At 49.1% G+C, this 20,053-nt stretch overlaps 1 protein-coding gene across 5 annotated transcripts in view; it reads right to left on the bottom strand.

Moving 5' to 3' along the window:
- The window catches only part of Arhgef10 (Rho guanine nucleotide exchange factor 10), an 86,319-nt gene that overhangs the window by 32,597 nt on the left and 33,669 nt on the right, over positions 1–20,053 (bottom strand). For all 5 annotated transcript variants that reach the window (XM_075986270.1, XM_075986273.1, XM_075986269.1 and 2 more), the window contains 9 exons: positions 19,594–19,708; positions 17,968–18,074; positions 12,451–12,528; positions 12,034–12,213; positions 10,186–10,302; positions 8,741–8,833; positions 5,924–6,094; positions 4,461–4,606; positions 2,858–3,033 (listed from right to left, as the gene is read on the bottom strand). In XM_075986270.1, coding sequence (XP_075842385.1) covers positions 2,858–3,033; positions 4,461–4,606; positions 5,924–6,094; positions 8,741–8,833; positions 10,186–10,302; positions 12,034–12,213; positions 12,451–12,528; positions 17,968–18,074; positions 19,594–19,708 — 1,183 coding nt within the window. The remainder of the gene's footprint in view (positions 1–2,857; positions 3,034–4,460; positions 4,607–5,923; positions 6,095–8,740; positions 8,834–10,185; positions 10,303–12,033; positions 12,214–12,450; positions 12,529–17,967; positions 18,075–19,593; positions 19,709–20,053) is intronic.

Raw genomic sequence — 20,053 nt, 5'->3', positions numbered from 1 at the left:
TGTCTGCTGCGGCAACAGTAACCCCTCCTATCGTTTCGCCCTGGCTGTCCTCTACTCAGAGATCAACATGGCTCTGATTTCCCAAATGCTGGGCTCAAAGGCGTGCGCCACCACCACCTGGCAGCAAACCTCTCTAATGCAGGAAGACACCCCATCACTAAGGCCTGCACACACACAGGACAACTTAAAGGAGTGGGTTCTCTCTTCCATTGTGTTAGCGCAGAGATCAAACTCAAGCCAGCCAGGCTTGGTGGCAAGTGTCTGCCCAGCCATCTCACAAGCAAAACATCTTAAGTGCCTAACCACCAAGAAGAAGAAAAGTTAAACGGTACCTACTTGTGGTGATGACTGGCTAACCAGTTGGCTGCATGACGCATTTCACTTTACGCATAAATACCAAAGCATCACATTAAACATTTGAGACACATCTGGCATGCAATTAAACCTCAGCAGGTGGGCAAGTCCAGTCTGGGAAGCATACCGCTCGTAAAGCCCTTCAAGAGTTAGTCATCACTGCCATGTGCAGCACTCAGATGAAGGCTCACTGAGTCTCAGGCAGCAAAAGATAACTTGGGCCTTTTCCAGTTCTGTGTTCCTAAGCATGGAGCAGCATCTCAGGGGTAGTCTCCCATGGACCCCAGGGACGGCTGACTGGACTTCCACAGCTGCCCCAGAACCATGGCTCTCTCAGGAGTTCCCAGGCCAGCACAGCTGCAAGCAGGGGTCACCAGCCGAGTACACACATCCAAGGGTCAGGCAGGGTGACCACGTCCATCTGTAGAACCCCACGTCTTCCCAGAAGCTAGTTTTAGAGGCACTGCTTATGAGAACATGGTCTCCTTTTCAGCTGCCAAGGCTTTTATTCCTGCTTCTATTATGGGACGCGGCCCACAGTGCAGCATCTGTGTGTCGGGATAGCCTGGCCAGTGCCAGTTTCACTTACGGCTCAGGACTCAGTGTTTGGTTCATCACAGCTTCTAATAAATACACGATAGGAGAATACCACTTCATTAGACTGCAACGCCCACTGGAAACTACAATGCTCTTTAATTCGTCCTACAGATGTCTTCTATACGGTATGCTGTTAGGCTAGGGAATAAGAAATGGCAAACCAGGGGAGAAATGAACAGATGAAGTCACACACCCACCAAGCTACCACCTCAGCTGACAGTATTTCAGCATCAGTATCAGCAGTGGGATGATGAGACACTCTACCAAGACGTGGGTTCATCCACAGTGAACAGCAGAGCAAATCTCCAGAAGACAACGACTGTCTCACTGTTGGAGAGCGTGGAAAAAGATGCCCTAAGAAACGGCTTGGCTGAGGTCATCTCGGGGCTTTCTTATGACACAAAACCAATACCTTCCTGCAAAGGGCAATCTGCATGCCTCCATGACTTCCCCAACTCCTCTTAACAAGACAAAACAGCAATCCTCCTGCACTCGGGATGAGGACTGCTCCCCTTAGCTGCTCAGCACCCAGCATCCTACGCCACACCTCGTCCTTGAGACAGTGGGTAAGCTCGGCTCTGGCTGGCCGGCTCCTCCTTCCTTCAGTTCCCTGTGCTCAGCTCCTGCTGTAGCCTTCACGGTGAAGTGGGAGAGAGATGCCGGGTGCTCCGGGATGACTCAGCTGTGCACAGCACTTGGTATGGAAAGGTCACCACAACACACAGGGCTTCAAGAAAACGAATCCTTTTCTGATTCTTCCTTCCACAGAGCTGGTTACACCCTGCTTTACATTTTTCCCTAATGTTCTTACCGATTCTAACACCATCCTACATTTGTGCAGGACAAGTCATCAACAGAGAGAGGATAAGAAAATGTAAGTCCGTGTGTCTGCTATGAATTCCTTGTGATCAGCATCATCAATAGCTGTCTGAACACTGAGAGGCAACCTTGGCTATAAACACACGTTAACACCGACAGCAACGTGAAACACAGCCCTTGCAATCAACACTTCCGAGTTCCCTAGAGGAGATTCTAAAGGTCACATGGAAAAATAATCAATTTCCCCTTGAATAAAATTTCAATGAGCTGTGACAATTTGGAACATCATTCTCTTCCTGCATCCCCTCCCCCATCCTTCCCTTCCTCCTCACACTGCCCATCCATCTTAGTGTTCTAGGATACACTTTGGTACTTCAACTCTACTTGAGTGTCCAGATAAAGGTACTTGCTGCTTTAAGTGGCGGGTACAAACTACAGTCGGCATTCAAGAGTCTAATAACTGATACTATGTTCAAAGAACTAGTGTCCCAGGCAGATGCCAGGAATTAGCAAAGTAGAAGGGATTAGACCAGATACTCACTGCTCTGTTTGCCTGTGTTTCCCCTAAATGTACATGCCCAACCAGAAGGGCTGAGTTTCAACGCCTGCTTTCACACTTCTGGGAGCATCAGAAACGAATTCATTGGAAAGGTTGACACTTGTTAAGGTTATGGCATTTTCCCATTCACTCTGATTTAATTGGTCCAGAGGCAGAGGTCAACCATGAATTAAATCTAGCTAGTCTTTATTCAGGTTTAAGATGGAAGAGGAGGAGAAAACAATGATGGCTGCTCTCAGGTCAAAATCTCCAGGCCGAAACACGACTGTGCAGTGCTGAGTTATCCCCAAACACCACCATCGTCCTGCTCCACCGTGAAGGCCACGTGCACCAGCTCCCCCTCCCCACGGGGGGCCAGCTGGCATGGAGCAGAGCCTGCCCATGGTCTTCTGACAGCACTACTGACCAATCTGCTGCCACCTTGTAGCCGAAGCAGTGTGGAGACAGAGCTCTGACATGTCAGACAGACAGACAGACAGACTGACCAAGGCAGCAGATTCCATAAAAGCGGACAAGACTGTCACTCACGTGGCTTCACATTGGCCACCACAGCCAGGCTTTCAGGCGAGTGTGCAGCATGGTGCCTGCTGTGCTCCCCAGCGCCAGAGCTACCTCCGTACTCAATCACATCCACGTGTCCTAGAGGGACACTCCACTTGAGCAGGTATCTCTGGTTCATCACAGCGTGGCTTTCATGTGAAGTCCTAGAACAAACAGAAGCTGTTACTTCACGGATGACCGTTGGGGCCAAGTTCCGATGCCTCCCGTCCCTCCCGCGTCCCTGAGCAGCAGGGTAGTCTCCAAGGCGCTCGGGATCCTCCTGCAAACAGCAGTCTCTGGCTCTGGCTAAGGCCTCCAGCAGGATGGGCAAGCAAAATCCTCTCCACAATCTCACCCAGAACCTGAGAACTCACAGCAACCCTGTCTGAGGAGTCTGGAGAAAATGTCCCAAGTGTGCAGAGATGTTCTGTGTTGACTCTAGCTTCTTGTTTATCCTTGTATGGCTGACTACATTATACTAACATTGATAAAGTTAAGTCAACCCACACTCCAGGCATGACTGAAGAATTTGCTGAGTGCACAGAAGGGAAATGAAGACCTAGGTATTCTCTTCTTTTACTACAACATGGGAAACAAACACAGAACACAAACACCTATGACAAAAGCAGCAGCAGAGCCCACAGCTCATGCAATTATACACATGAACAGCCACAGCCATGTCACCGAGGGTGCTCCAGACAGTGTCTGCAGGACCGTCCTGACCCTCGTGGTCAACGCCCTTCACTTGATGACAAGGAGTCAGAGGCCTGGCAAGTGGAGTGACTCTGCCTATCAAGTATCACCCATATATCCTCTCTGCCAGAACTCTGGTAGTGGGAGGAGGGTGGTCACCTACTCACAAGGGTGAGGGTGCTGTGTGGCTGCACAGTTCCCAGCCTGCTCTCCAGGAGGGACACCCTAGATGCCATGCCCCATACCTTCCACAGTGCAGGCAGCATGCTAGACCACTCTGCGTTACCAAAGGCTTATCAACTGCTCCTGCAAGGCCAGCAAAAACCTCTCACCAGCCCCTAGAGCTGGCTCCACAAACTGTGAGGACCCTACCTCCCGGGTTCCCTCTGTTCTGAGGACAAACCGAGTGACAGAACTAATGGAGACAACTGGGGGTAGACCCAAATGTAAACATGCCGGAAATAGCTATTTAGAGGATCGGCTAAATGACAACCAAGAGCCACAGGTGACGAGGGAGATGGGAGGACACAATTCGGGGCTAGCTCCAGCACCAGCCTACGTGAGTCCACCTGTATGTACCTGATGTCCGCCAGCAGACCCACTGATCCTCAACAACTCAGTGCCAGAGTTTGTCTGTGTGCAATGCTTGGGCCACACCCTCAGCACGCATAATAATAAAATGCTAACACTACTACTACTGATGATGATGCTGGTGGTGGTGGTGATGATGATGATACAAAAGCTTTCAATGACTTTGCTTTCACTAAGGTAATGAATTTGGCCACAGTCTGGTGCAGTTCAGGCGAGAGACTGAATGCAGCCTCTCTCTCCCTCATTCTCTGATGCACACAGTGTGTTACTGTAAGGCCGACACCGTGTGACGTGGCCTCATTCTTACCGTGAGCTGGCAGTGGCACACATCAGCACATCGTTCAACATGAAGAGTCGGCGTTCTTTGGTCTTCATGATTTCTCCCTTGTCATTGTAAACAGTCTCGATCACGTCATCGGATCGAACGAGGTACCGATTTCCACTGCTGAGGAGCTGAGTGATCGAAAGGACACCGACACAGTCACTACATCAGGGTTCGTGTAAAGCAGAAGGTAAGGGACCCTGCCGAAATGTACAATCTTACAGGATCCATGCTTTATGGCTTAGTCTCTGGAAGAAGGATCCATTGCTCTTGCTCCCTCCTCACACAGAAGCTACTGAGCTCAGTGTGTGACTTTAAAAAGAGCAACACTGGGGGTGAAAAGTCACTTAGCAACTGACTTTAAAGCAAAGGTAAGTAAGTCTGTACCTAGCTTGATTTACTGTTGATACTTGATCTATTGTTGACTGTACACAGGACTTCATGCAACCCATCGCTTGTACGACCACTGAGCTACACCCCGCAAAGGCTGCATCTGGACTTCTCATCATCTGCCACTCTGTGTCACTGAACTAAAGAGACATCAGCTGAAGGATGCTCTGCACCGATCAGTACCATGGGATGTCACCTCATGCTCAGAACAGAAGACACAGCACCTCTGAGCCTAGCCTATCACCCTGACTGCCCAGCTCCCAGAAACTGGCTAGAAGCCGACATCATATCTGGGCAGAGGATCGCGATCAGGTGCTTCCGGCTGCAGTCAGTACGCCTTCCTTCCCGGGGAGCTCTCACATCTAGTACCATGGCGATGCACAGCTATGAAGGACGTAAACTGTATGAAGAGCAGAGCCGGCTGTACTTCTCCACTCAAAAGCTTCCAGTCACTGAGACACTCAGAGAAATGCCTCTCACAATAGGCAGCCATAACATCGGCAGCAGGAAGCCACTGGGTATCATCAAGCAGGATGTCTCCCCCAAGGAGAAGAAAATGAATGTGGCATCAACAACAATGACTAACACCGCACCAGTTAGCAGGGCCCCTGGCTCCCCCCACAGACGGGGCCTTAAGTCAGCATCTGAAGGCCTAGCGAGGTCTGTGGTGTGCTACAAGAAATTCTTCTGAGAAGAGGAAGCCAAGCAGCCGGGCCAAGGACCTCTTTGTTCTGGAGCACACCATGTTCAGCACAGGTGGACAGCGACAAACAGCTAACCAAAATGAAAAACGGGATTTTGAAACTAAAGCTCGGAGTTGCTCTTAACCTTTTTGGGGTTCTTTGTTCAAAAGGGGGTGCTATCAAATCTATGAGCCCCTTTGCTGAGAAAACAAGTAGGCAAAGGTGAAGGTTTTACAAGCAACCCCAGGTATTCCCAGCTCCACCCACCACAGTTAGCTGAGCAGAGAGAGTTACCCTAGGAATTAATCTATCACCCTGGCTTGTTAGCATGAGGGAAAATACTCCAGCAAAGGGCTGAGAAAAACCTCTCCCGACCTTGTTCAGGTATCTTTCATTTATGGCTTTTGCTATCTGTTTGACTTCACAGCGCTGGTCAGCGTCTCTTTTTCTCTCGTTTAGTTTCTCCGCCAGGGTCTCGAGCTCCGTCAGTGCCATCTGAAGGGGCAGCCTGTCAGGGTGTCCTTTGGCTGTGTTCTTCAGCATATCCTGTGAGCAGGAGGCAGGGTGTGGATGGTCAGCAAAGACGCTTCCAAGCCCAACGGTTAGCAGACTGCTCGGTCAGGCAGCTGGAGTGACATGGGCAGCCAGCCACTGCTAGAGGAGGATCGGGGCTCAGAGAGGGACAAGAGAATCACCTCAACTGGATAAACAGCCAGTCAGCTCTTGGTGTAAAAATGAAACTGCTGATGAAAAAAGAATACACAGTGTGGGCCCCTGGCATAGGAATACGCCACCATCCCAGAAGCCAACAGTGGCCCAGACAGAACAGTCAGGCTGCATTTTTCTCCTGCGGGCAGACAACCGTACCTACTCACCAAAGCTCCCAGCAGTGTTAACTGTGCTGCTGTGGCATCTACTATCCCACAAGGTCGACCCACCCAGCGGGTCTGTGTGCCCTGTCTCTCCACACGGCACAAAGGACGTACGGCACTGCATGGTACCACCCAGGTTCTCCTCACACTCCTCTCTGCTCCCTCAGACCCCAGGCCTTTTGCAGGCTGAGGCTAAAGCTCTGTATCCACCCATTCACACTGAGTTTTTCCAACAGCACGTACTTATTCCAAGTTCCCAAGTCCCACTTGGTAATTCTCACACTATTTCAGGCTTTTTATTATCATCCTGTTATGGAGAGCTTGACTCCACTATCACAGCTGTTCTGGGATACTGTAGCCCACACCACTCCAAGACTGTGGGCTGAAGCTAAAGTGTGTGTGCTCTACTGACATGCAGACAGGGCACTCCCTGAACCTTCTCTTTCTCCTAACACTGGAGACACAACAGTACTGAAGTGGGCCAATCAACAACCCTGTGGTGACCTCTGGGGACTCTCACACTTCTCACTCTAAAGCAAAAGCAAGGCCAGTCTGGGTATTGTCTCACCTGCTACACAGCTGTACCTGATACGGTCTCTAAGTCTCTTGAGGGAAATTAAATTCTCCTCTAGTAAAGACATCAGTGACGAGAAAGGGAAACAGCCTTGATGCTGAAACAGCGAGGAAAGTCAAACTAGCAAGACACAGCATTTCCTCGAGAGCTTTCTTCACTCTTGTGCAGGCTGGGAGAGCCGCTGGCACTGGACACGGAAAGCCCGACGTTGGCAAAGGCTGGATGGAGAGACGTAAGCACGGGAGATCCCTGTGACATGATGGGAAGGTGGCACGGCAGGTGCTGAGCACCACAAGATCCAGCTCAGATCACTGCTGAATGGACCAGTTAACCAGTCAGATTCGCCCCACTAGAGAGCAGTCAGGTGCCTAGCGCAGAGCCACAAAGGACACAATGACTGTGGAAAGCAGAGCGGACACAGCAAGAGCTGATGCTGAAGATGACCTTACTCGGCCTTCTCATCTCAGGAGTCTACTGTGTGCTCAGAAACCGACAAGTCCTACGACAGCCAGTGTACAGCATCTCTTACTCAGTGAGTGCTCTAAACTCACTCAGAGCAGCCGCACAGAGAAGGACTTGTCTGAAAGGAGCCACGATGCTTGACAAAGCACAGTGCAGCAGATGTAGAGGAAATCACTAGAGCTGGGGGAGGAGGCTGAAGGATGGCCGCAGTCACCGAAACCTCACAAAGGGCCAGAGAAACTGGCGTCCTGAGAAAGAGGCTCTGGCAAGTGCTGTGAACAGCACAGGACCATGTCAAGGACTTACACATGCACGTGTGGTCAGGAATGGCAGCACCCGAGGGCTGACTCCAATTCCAAAAGAGGCTCTCTAAAGAGGGGCAGGAACTACCTGGCTTTCACCTGGGGCTGATGCTCCCCCACTGCTACAAACAGGGCTGGGGATGTTTCCCGAAGGGGCTAACAGGCATCACAAACACCCCTACCAGAGCTGAGCATGGTTCTATCTCATGCAGCACCCCGTTTTATAAGTTATCACAACAATCACCCTGGTGCCTTTTTCTGTAAAAACTCTGCTTGCTAACTGATTGCTCCCCTGGAGCCAGACGGTAGGCTTTTCTGAAAACGCTCTTGTGGCATTTCGCACAGCTCCTGGGCAGCCCTTCAGTCAGTCTTTCACGGCTGTTGTTCAAGAGTCCTCAATCTTCAACATCTATTATTACTCCGATTCATCAATTCTCCCTCTTTGACCAACTCTGCTGTTAAAAGACATGGACCAACTTCTCCCTAAACGTTTTGTCTTTTAACAGGGAAAGATCTCGGCACAAACAGCCCAAAGGCTCCAGTCTTCATGACCAATATGTACCTATCCTGCATATAAATTACATGACACTCTGTCAACAACAAAACCACCAAAAAACAAAAACAAAACAAAACAAAAAACCCCAAACAATTTACAGGTATAGAGATGACTCAGGAGTTCAGGGCACTGGCTGCTTTTGAAGAGGACCCTCTGGTTTGCAGAACCCACGTGGCAGCCCACATCACCCTTCAGTCCAGTCTCAGTGCCCGATTTGGTCCACAGCCACTGTGGCTGTGGGTGACTGTGCCCTGCTGTCCCGTGACAGCAATAGACTAGTGACCAGCTCCAGGTGCAGCCCACCTATTTGCAGCCACAAAGGAGGTCTGCGATTGTTGAGAGCGGGGAGCCTTCAGGGTCTCACCACTCCTGCCCCTGGTCTTTCACCACAGTGACAAGCACATGCTCTCTGTGGCCCAGGCATACCTGCAGCAGGAGGATGAACTGCGGGAACCTCTGGATGGGTCGCATCATAAGGCTGTGGAGTGTAACTCGGTCCGGACTGGAATCCTGGCTCAGCTACAGGGAAGAAGGACAGGCTCAGTGCATGCAGTGGGCCAGCCTTGCTGTGTTCCTGCTGCCTACAGAGCAAGGATGATGGACAGGCCGCGCAATAAGAAACTTTCTAGAACATGTGGAAAACACTTTCTACACCAGCCCTTGGGAAGACTCTGCTGATGCTGGCCCCAAGAAGGAGCCATTCCTGGCTATCTCAGGCCCCGATACACTTCCCAGAGTCCTTAAGGTTCCATGTTGGTCAGTCTGCTCCAGGAGAGGCTGTGGCCCCTTCTGCTATTTCAAAGAGAAAGTTCCTCCCAATACTTATTAGTCATCTTTACAAGTATCTCTGAGCACCCAGGGAGGCACCAGTACTGGACTTCCTGAGGCCATGGGTGGCCCTGACCCTGGGGCTATACCTGGGCCGTCTCCTTGTAACAACCCCACACAGTGAAGGTTGCAAGGCTTAGCTAGGCCTAGACTCAAGGTCACCTGGCCCTGGTGAGCAGACCAGGAGGGAATATAGACACTGCAATGCTACAGTTTATATCAGCATCAAGCTCCTGAAAAAACCCTTAGAGGAAATCAATTTCTAATTAGTAAAGTCTCTGTTCCCTCTAGGGAAAGAGATGATGTCACAGCTCAAGGACACAGCTCAGCTTCTCCAAAGCCAGAGGACATTTAATTTCTGGATGGCGCTCCTTGAGCTGACCATGTGCAGTGGGGACCTTAGCAGGACCTTTCCAGGAACACGGTCCTAGATCAAGAACACACTGTGCCCCGAAGCTTTAGCATTCAGATGAGACTGAGCGGGGATGCACAAGCTCCCCAAAGGGACTTCAATCTGGTTCTGGAGGGCAACCTCAGCAGACTTTCACGTCTGGGGCTCTGAGCCCTGCCTGCAGACCAGCACCCACCAGGGAATTGCCCTCCACTGTGGAATGGAGGAAGGCAGCAAGGGCTTGGGGCTCTGAGCCTGACATCAGGAGGCACAAAGCCCACATCTCTAGCATGGGCTCCTCATGGGGTCAGCCTTTCCAGGCCTTGTCTCTGCTCTGTCTCAGGGAGGGGCTCATTTCCGACTGTGATCTAGGTGCAGGCTACTGTCACTCCTAGCACCACCTGCGGGTTCTGACTGAGCTTCCTTTACGTCTATATCCATACAAGCACACTAAGGTATGCAAACAAAGGTTCCTTCAAAAAGCTATATACAGCCTAAAATCCCATCCCAGATACCTGGGTCTCATCATGACTCTGCAGTAAATAGCACAGCATGTTCAAGGCCAGGCTCAGGCCAGCTTCATTCCAAGACACTTTGCTATGGACTTGTCATAAGATATGGTCCAAACCCACAGCAGTGCAAGTGTGCTTACCTTTAAGAACTCAAGGAAGGCAGGCTTTGTGGCGCACGTCTTCTTGAGGACGGCCACAGCCGTGCTGAAGTTGTTCACATATTCGCTGTAAGCATCCAGCACCATGGACTTGGAGAACTGGAGAAAAGAGATTGGGAAAGGTGTGGCTTGGAGCATGCCCTTCACAATGCTTTCGCACCACAAACCACTGGGGCTGCATGAGTTCTTTTTCCCTGCACGCTTGCAGTGCACTTGGTGCCCACCAGGCTGGACATTGCGAGGCTGGCCCCAACGCACCTGTTCCTGCACTTTAAGATAGGAAGTAAACCCTGCTGGCTGCAGAGGAGCACAGCCAGCCAGCGCTAAGTTTCCTGGGCAGACACAGCTGCCAAGAGAAGAAGGGTCATCACGCAGTAGCCCCAAAATCCTCCCTTGGGGCACAACCTACCTCTGCAAACACAGGGGAAAGTTGACCCCTTCCTCAGGTGGAGATATGACACCCATATGCTAACATTTCCTATTCTTCTGCAAACACAAAGGCTTCAAGATGCAGGAAGAGGCAGGCCTGGTGCGCCTGGTATCAACTTTCAGAGACCAATTATTTCTCATTCTTTCACAAAGACATCGTGTGTCACCAAGGACAGACAGGTGACTGACATGAGCATGCTTTCCAGCAGCTTTTCTCTGGCTGTGGGGCGCGAGTCTGTGTTCGTGTGTGTGTGTGTGTGTGTGTGTGTGTGTGTGTGTGTGTGTGTGTGTCGCCTGGGTAATGACGCTGAAACGCGTGTGTTTGCTCTGTCCACTTCATCAGGTATTTGTTCAAACTATACAGAGAAAAGGGCTGGGCCGGCACTTATGCTTAGGAAACTGGGTCAGGACACCTCGAGTTCAAGGCCAGCCTGGAGTACAAAGCAAGATTCTGTCTCAAAAACTCTAACAGGGCCAGTGTGGTGACACAGAGGGTAGAGGAGCTTGCCCACCAGCCTGACAACCTGAGTTCAATGCCAAGGACCCAGAGTGGGAGACGAGAGCAGACTATGAAAGCTGTCTTCCGACTTCCGTGAGTGCCCCCAATACACAATAAAGAAATAAATTGTAATTTAGAAAAAAAAGTAAAAATAACTGTTAAAAGTTTGCTACATCACTAATGTAGCATCATTTAAGTTCACAAGAACTTCCCCACAAACCTTCAAGCAAGCTTCTCTCCCTTGGACAGCAACCTTAGGTAATCACAGAGCTAACTGGCTTCACCCACAGCCTTCTCCATCTGGACGGAAGGGGAAACAACACACTCCGGACCTAACCCTCCTGAAGAGGAAAGATACAATGACTCCAAAGCAATGACATAGAAATGCCATGCCCTCAGCTCCTGGGTGGCTGCTTCTGCTGCCAGGAAATGTCACCTGCAAGCTGCCTGAGCTCTGTATTCCTGCATCACCAAGGAGGACCAAATCCTAGGTCCATGTAACAAAACATCAGGTCAAAGAATAAAGGTTTGAGAGAAACATCCAGATATTTTTCTGCCTCGTTTATACAATCACCAGGCATAGAGAATATCATGTAGAGAGAGTATGGCCTACATCAGGAAGTGGGGGCATGGTGACACTAACAGACAGAGCCCTGTGCAACCAAAACGGGATCAGGTGTGTACACTTAAGCCTTCCCGGACCTGTCTTCCATCCTGAACCTCTGCCCAGGCCCGATTGTCCCCTGGGAAAGGGGCCCCTGCTCCTTCCCTGAGTGTACAACTGGATCAGGGCATTAAATTTATCAGCACGCATCCTTAGGGGCTCCGGGGTCTGGAAAGCGATCCACCCTGAGAGCCCACAGAGCTTCAGGTGGGGTGTGGAATGGAGGCTGCTGAGTTACCGAGGCCACGAAAACGTCGCCGATCGTTTCCACCGCATCCCACTCAGACACGCGGCTGGCCAGTGCAATCTGGAACATGGAGTGACATTGCAGGATCTCTTTGACCCGATAAAACACCATCTTGAGCTTCCTGTCACTCAGGAGCCGGGGCTCCATCTCAGACAGCGGCTTCTCATATTGCTGAACCAGAAACAAGTAATGACAGTTCAGTCACACGAGGTGGCAAGGGAGTTATTCTCACTTCAGAACAAATCACGTGACTTTCAACGTCAGCATGCAGTCACAAGAGTTACATTTCAGAGAATTTCTCACACTTGTACACTTTGGGCCATAAATTATATGCATACAACACACATCCAACGAAACTATGTGTGGACGGGGAAGGAGGGGGTGAAGCGTGCCGCAGGTGCTGGGTACCTCCAGAATCCTCCGCAGAGCGTCCACGTAGTTCTTCTCGCTCTCGACAATGGAACCCAGGATGTACCTCCTCACAACCTGTCAGGAAGGGCGAACAAGACGACAGACAGTTGCTTCAGGATGCACACAGGTAAACTTTACTTCCAGGTTAAAGCCTGTTCATTAAATAAATATTTTTGCCAGATGCGGTGGTGCACATCTCTGGTCAGCACTGGAAAGACAGGGGCAGGTGGAGCTTCGTGGTTCAAGAATGAAGCCGTTTACACAGCAAGTTTCAAGTTGCCAGAGCCACATCTCAAAAAAAAAAAAAGATTTTTTTTTTTTTTCAGGATGGGGTTTCTCTGTATCACTTTGGAGCCTGTCTGCAGACCAGGTGGGCCTCGAACTTACCCGGCAGTAAGATATCTTTAAAACAGAGTTAAAGGAGGCCTCTGAGGAAATGTTGTGAGCGGTGTGCTAACTAAACAGCGCAGCCGGTATAAAACACATCTCTGTTTTATCTGGTGATACAACTGTCACCTTTTATACCTCAAATTATAGCTGGGCAGTGGTGGAACACACTTTAATCCCAGCACTAGGGAGGCAGAGGCAGGTGGATCTTCATGAGTTTAAGGCCAGTCTTGTCTACAGAGCAAGTTCTAGGACAAACTCAATTTTCCAAAGCTGCACAGCAAAACCCTGTCTCGCAATCAAAAATAAACCAACCAAACATAAACAAACAAACAAACAAAAAGCTCTCAAACTATAAACTATGACACAACAGCAGGACAAACAGAGCAATAGCAAGAAAAACACACTGGCTTATGCAACATCCATGATCTGAATCAACCAATCAGGTTTCAAGTTCTCAATACCACAATATGTGAGGCTTCATGTATAAACTGAGGGCATAAAAGCTTCATTCTCAATTAAATAATGCTACTAGCAATAGCCACCTAAAAATCATTACTCCTAAGCTGCAGACGAGCAGATTGCCTGCAGAAGATGCAACAATGGACTGCTATGCTAACGCACACCTGGGCAGTGTGTTAACACTCTCCTGTCATGGGAAATGTGAACTTGGGAGTTGTCCTTAAATCAACACCCACAAACATACATATGTTTAACACATGCATTTGTACACACATTACCATCACACATGATATGGACACACGCACACACACCACATTCACACCAGTACACACCAGAACTTTTCTAGCAAACACTTGCTAAATGGCATGATCTGCAGATACTGCAGCGCCACCTAGTGGCAAAGACATCATTTCCACCCTGAACATTCAAGGTTCAGAGTTTAACCACGAGTTATGAAATATTAGCAAAGACAGTCATTGCTCTCTTACAAAAAGGACTACATATTGAACCCACAAAAGTAAGACTACAATGAACCTTCCGAAGATATCGAAAGAAGCTCAAAACTCTGTGTGTGTGTGTGTGTGTGTGTGTGTGTGTGAGAGAGAGAGAGAGAGAGAGAGAGAGAGAGAGAGAGAGAGAGAGAGAGAGAGAGAGAGACACAGAGAGAGAGAGAGAGAGAGACAGACAGAGACAGACAAACAGGCAGATAGGCAGGAAGTGTGTATGTCAGAGACCAATTCTGTGTGTCATCCCCGGGCACTTTAGCTTTTGAGACAAGCTCATTTGCTGTTCTGTGGCTCACCAGTTCAGTAGGGCTTGCTCATCGGAGAGTCATAGGGATCCGGCTAGCCTGCTTCCCCAGTACTGGGATGTATCTCACCAGGCTCAATGTGTTACACAGGCTCTAGGGGGTCACACTCAAATCCTTTCGCATATGTAGCAAGCACTGTATGAACACAGGCTTGGCAGCTGATACCTGCAATCCCGGTAGTGAGGAGGCCCAGGCAGGAGGACTAACAACACGCCGGGTGTAGCTTATGAGGAGTTCCTGACAGCTTGGCCTACAAACCCAGAACCTACCTCAGAAAGCACAGGTGAAGTGGGGTTAGAAGCACTCTGAGCTGCCATGAGGCCGTCCTCACTTAGCTCACTCTCAGGAGCAGCCTGAGCCTGGAGGGTCCACACCATTCTGTGGTCATTCTTGTCCTTACATGGGATGTTGTAGGGTGACTAAGATCTGGCGCCCTCAGGATGCAAATAATTTCCAATAGCAATCTCAAAAATATAAGAGCTATCCTACCCCTTCCTAAAATAGGGCATGAAAAGAGCATCCAACGCAGTCTTTCTGGTTAGTTATACGACTTTCTTCCTATTTCAGAAAGGGAGGGGAGAAGAATCCAAAAGCATCAACACCCCCAGTTTAACCTTTAAAGACAGAACTCTCAAGGAAAACTCGGTTGCCAGGGAAAAAAATACCAGATGTGAATCACAGCTATAGGAAAGCAACCTGACAAAGAACACAGAACTCCAGGAGCTGCTAAAGGCCTTGGTAGCATGTGAAAACTGAGACCTTATCCACGGCATGCAGGAGGGGAGTTGGGGTTAAACACAATCAATGTGGCTGAGCTAATCCTCGTGTGGTCTACAGGGCCTTTCTGCAGAGATGTCTCTACTTAATCATCACCTGTGTATCTCCATCTCCACCCCGTCCGGCCTACTAACCACAATGAGGCTGCTGGGATTATGGAGGTGTCAATACCTCCTATTTAAAATCCTATGAGCAGACTGCCCAGATGGATGGGGGAGAAAGCACTCGCTGTCCAAGCCTGAAGACCCAAATTCCAACACAGGAACACAAGGTGGAAGGAAAGAACTGATTCCCGGAAGTTGTCCTCTAACCTACGCACGCACACACACGCGCACGAACACACACACACACACACACACACACACACACACACCATGGCACTGCTTACTTAAACAACACACAGACACACGCACATGCACACACCATGGCATTGCCTACTCATATACACATGCACAGACACATACATACATACACCTGCAACACACACATCGTGACATTGCCTACTTGCACACGTACAGACACACACAGAAATACACATCATGGCATTGCCTACCTTCACACACACCTATACACATACACAAAATAAAATACAAATAAATAACAAAATCATAGCAGTGGCTGCCCCCAGAAGAACACACACCCACCCACACCATTTTGTGCAGTATCCCCATCCCTCACACATCTACCCACGGCTTCCTCGCGCTCCTGCTCATCTCCCTATACCCCACACCCTCCCTCATTTCACACATCTCACACTGCTATCTCCACACACAGCCCACACACTGGTACCCACTACCTCCTCACAAACCACGCCGCTCTATTTACTGTCTCCTCACACACCGGACCCTGACTTAGGATCCCACCTACCCTATACCCCTGCCCACCGTTTCATCTAGGCCACACCTCCACTTGCATGTTCACACACTCTGCGCCCTGTTAACGGTCTTAACCCATCAGCGCTCCTGGTCTAGTTCCAGCCTATTCTCTTTGTTTGGATGGTGTTTGCTAATGGCTCTCTGGCTCCTCAGGGGCTAGTCACACCTCATCTATGGAGCTGCCCCTCCTCCTACAACAGGCAGCATTTCCTCTGCGCTTCCTGTCCGGCACAGGAATGTCGACAGAGAACAGGATCCAGGCATCACTCATATCGTTTGTCCCCAGCATCTAGCTGAGATCCCACATATGACCAAAGACTGGAAACAGTGACGTCAGAACACGTCAAGAATGGTGCCAGTCTCTCCTTTGTCATAACTCATGCTTGAAAGAGGTGGGAGAGCCAGGAAGCAAGAGAGGGTGTGCAGGGTTCTTTGTGCCTATGGCAATCTGTCCACAACCCTTTCCTGGCCAGCAGTACAGGTCACTTCCCCAGCTAGGCACAAGAAAGGGCTTCAGAGTGGGTCTGTGATGAGACTGGAATACAAAAATCCGACTTTTCCACGTGTATTTATGGGGTGTGGTTCAGATCATGGCCTCCTCCATGGCCAACTTTCTCTTTGTAAACTGCACACAGACAGGGGACCACGAGCACTGGAGAGCATCCAGCCTTGGCCCTGACGGCTGATAATTCACCAGGCAGTTCCCAGGCTGTCCACACCTCCTTACTGTGTACGTATAGCCCTCTGATAGACATCTCTTACTCACGGCCACTTCTGCCTTGGCTACATTTTCAATGCTAAGAGAAGGTGAGCTTGCTGACTGGGCCTGAACAATAGTAACATCCCCTAAATATCCTCTTTAACCCTTTCAACGCTAACCTTGCACTGTAGCATGTCAGTTTCCTTTTATGCATCCATGGTCTGAATCTATTTACCTATACATGATCTGTGCATCTCTATTTATCACCAGCCTGTCTACCTATCCATGGGCTCACCTCTAACTTGTTATTAATCTTCATTTATTCATTTGTCTATTATTCACAAACTGAATTATGTTTTTTTCTTGTGTTTTCCTTTTACCAAAAAAAAATCAAATTGAAACCACTGACTTCCAGCCACCTCCCCGAATTTACTGTCATATGTAATGAAACCAATTATATCCAGATAATTTCATCAGTTATTAGAAGTCTATCATGTGGGGGCTAGAGCGATGGTTCAGTGGTTAAGAGCATTGGATTCTTTTGAAGAGGACCCAACTCCAGTTCCCAGCACCTACATGGTAGTTCGCAGCCATCTGTAATGCCAGTTCCAGGAGATCTAATGCCCTCTTCTGACTGCCTTGGGTACCAGGCATGCACATGGTACACTTACATACATGGAGGCAAAACACGCACATCCATAAAATAAATTAAGTCTTTAAAAAGAAAGTCTATCATTTTAATCTACATTTTAGGCACCTGTGTATACATCTTTTACATACACTTGTATACTGTCTCTTTAAGGGTTTTACTGAGATAGGGTCTGGCTATACATCCTACCTTGTGAAGCACGATTAATAAAAACCCAAAGACAGAAATTGGCGGTCAACCTGAAGGTCAGAAAAGCAAAACAGCCAGCCACTGGCTCTTATCTCTACCTCAGTTTGAAATGGTGATCCTGCCTCCATCAATCTCAGAGTGAGACTTGTTTTATATGACTCTCTAGGACTGGGTTAAAGGCATGCACTGCCCTGTTTCTATGGCAAACTAGTGTTGCTACTGGGATTAAAGGTATGTGTTACCACTGCCTGGTCTATAAGGCTGACCAGTGGGGCTGTTTTATGCTCTGATCTTCAGGGAAGCTTTATTTATTAAAATACAAATGAAATGCCTCTACAAGATTGGCCTCAAACTGGCAGCAATCCTCCTGCCTCAACTTCCCCAGTGCTAAAATTACAGGTGTGGTTCACTATGTATTACTGCCTCTATAAAATTATCATATCGGTATGAGCTAGAACAACTAACTTGTGACAGAGAAATTAAGTTCCACGCATTTCTCACCCTTACACTTGGAGGTGAAATCACGGTATTTAGGGAACTGTGCTGAGGCCAGAGCAAAGACCAGATCTCCTTATCGCTGGTGTAGGGCATACTGTGGAAACCCCGGTGTATGGTGGGTGATCAGAAACAGCAGCAGGCCCTCCAGTGTGAGCCCCTCACTCACCTGCTGCTGAGACAAGCCCTCAGGCATCGGGGTCAGGACAGCCTCCGGGTGCTTGCATTCAACATCAATGAACAAATTCTGCTCTTCTTCAAAACTATACCTGTGATCTAAAAAAAGGAAAGTTGAAATGCACGAGTTTCACATTAAAATTCTGTATTTATGACATCATAGTACAGTAAAACAAGCCATGTTTTAAAATAAAATAAATCATCTCTGTAAGAAGATTTCATGTCCAAATACATACTTTCCACATGGCTATTATTAAGTTGAAAATTTAACAAACCCAATAAAAAAATTATTCCACAAGGGTAACTGAGCATCAGCATTGGGATTTTGAAGTTTATCTTTAGTTATGTAGTCAAATGGTAAAACAGAAATAGGTATTTTAGCTTCTAACATTACAAAGCAACACAATCACAAACAGAGAAGCAGCAGGGGCTGAGAGCAAAAATGGGGGACTCAGGTGGGACCTACCTATTAACTCCCTGTCTTCCACACACTGGGGTTTGAAAATTTACAAAAATTTTACAAAAATCAAACTTTAAATCTGGGAATCTAGTTCAGGGGCCGAGTGCTTGTCAACGTGTGGCAAGGCCCTGGGAAAAGTTTAAACCCAAACTAAACTCACTTCAGACACCCAGACAGCTGAGCTGGGCTAGAACGTGCCCTGTGTCTGGCACAGGGCAGGGGCACAGGAGCCAGGTAAGAGAGGCCTGAGAGGCCGACGGGACGGCTGAGGACCCGAACAAGTGAGGTTTATAATGGGCTTTCCAGGTAACTCAGACATCCAGGACTGAGATGTGGCAGCTTGGGGAGGGGAGACAGACAGTGCACTTAGGGGCACATCTCTGGGTTCCCCCATCTCTCTCCTATCCCCACTCTCTAAGAGACCCATCCCGGCTGATCAGGGATCTGCCATTACCTCCTCTCACAGCTGCACCCAGCCCGGGAGGCCTGCACTGGGCTTCAGGTCCTAGCTGCTATCTGGCTCAGCTCTAGGACCTTCCTCTGACCTAAAGGATCTCATGCCTGCAGCCTGGGGACAGCATTCAGCGTCCCCAGACACACACAGGCCACACAGGCTACAGTCCTTTAGTGAGATGTAGGAAAACTTGAGCATTCTAATGGCAGCAAGAAGGCTTCTATAACGCCTGCGTAGACGGCTACCTCCTGACATATAGCCCTAGTCTCTGCAGAGTGACAAAGACTGAGAGCGCCAATCAGCATTGCCATGCAGCAGTGTGATTCACGGTGGCTGAAGTGACTAGGCACGCACAGACAGGGTCTCTGCACCCGAGGGCTATAGGGAAGCAGAACACGGGCAGCTGGAGCACCAACTACCCTCTAGTGAGAGGGGGCGGCAGAAGACTCTGTTAACTTTCTATTTTATTGTATGCATCCCTTTATATATTTGGCCAATACCCCACAACTACATGGGGCCTGAAACAGAAAAGCCTCTCCATCATTTGGAGGGGGTAGGCCTTGGTCGTCTGGGTGGAGCAAAAGTCTCTCCGCTGAGGCGAAGTGCAGGAATTTCCACACTGCCTCCACCCTACCTGAGCCATTGCCACAAGAGAAAGAAAAGCTGAGCCAGGCTCATGCTACATGTGAAAATGGGTTGCGGACCTTGGGAGACGAAAGACTTGGTCCTAATGAAGGAGCGGCCTCTCTTCACGGCAGCTTTGGTCTTCTCCAGCCCGTCTTTGGTGCCCTCCTTGGCTGCCTTCATGAGCTTCTGCATCTGTAAAATAGAAGCAACGGCGTAAGGAGCTGCTGCGGTGGCCCAGCACAATGTCCCCACTGTGACTTTAAAAGAATACTGTCAAGTAGTCCGGGCTGACACACTACGTGGACTGAGAATTCCAGTTTGGGAGAGGCTTCTTGGTTATGGTCAGTGTGTGTCTGTTTGTGGTTCTTCTTGGTTATGCTCAGTGTGTGTGTGTGTGTTTGTGGTTCTTCTTGGTTATGGTCAGTGTGTGTGTGTTTGTGGTTCTAAGAAACTTCTGATTTGTTTTTTCTTTCTGTATTGTGGTTGCTAAGGAAGAGTCCTTCCTTGGCATGGTTCAAAAACATTCCTGCTACTTTT

The sequence above is a fragment of the Microtus pennsylvanicus genome, chromosome 9 (assembly GCF_037038515.1).
Source record: "Microtus pennsylvanicus isolate mMicPen1 chromosome 9, mMicPen1.hap1, whole genome shotgun sequence".
Lineage (NCBI taxonomy): Eukaryota > Metazoa > Chordata > Mammalia > Rodentia > Cricetidae > Microtus > Microtus pennsylvanicus.
The sequence above is the reverse complement of the archived record's forward strand: the minus strand, read 5'-3'. Positions and strand labels throughout refer to the sequence as shown.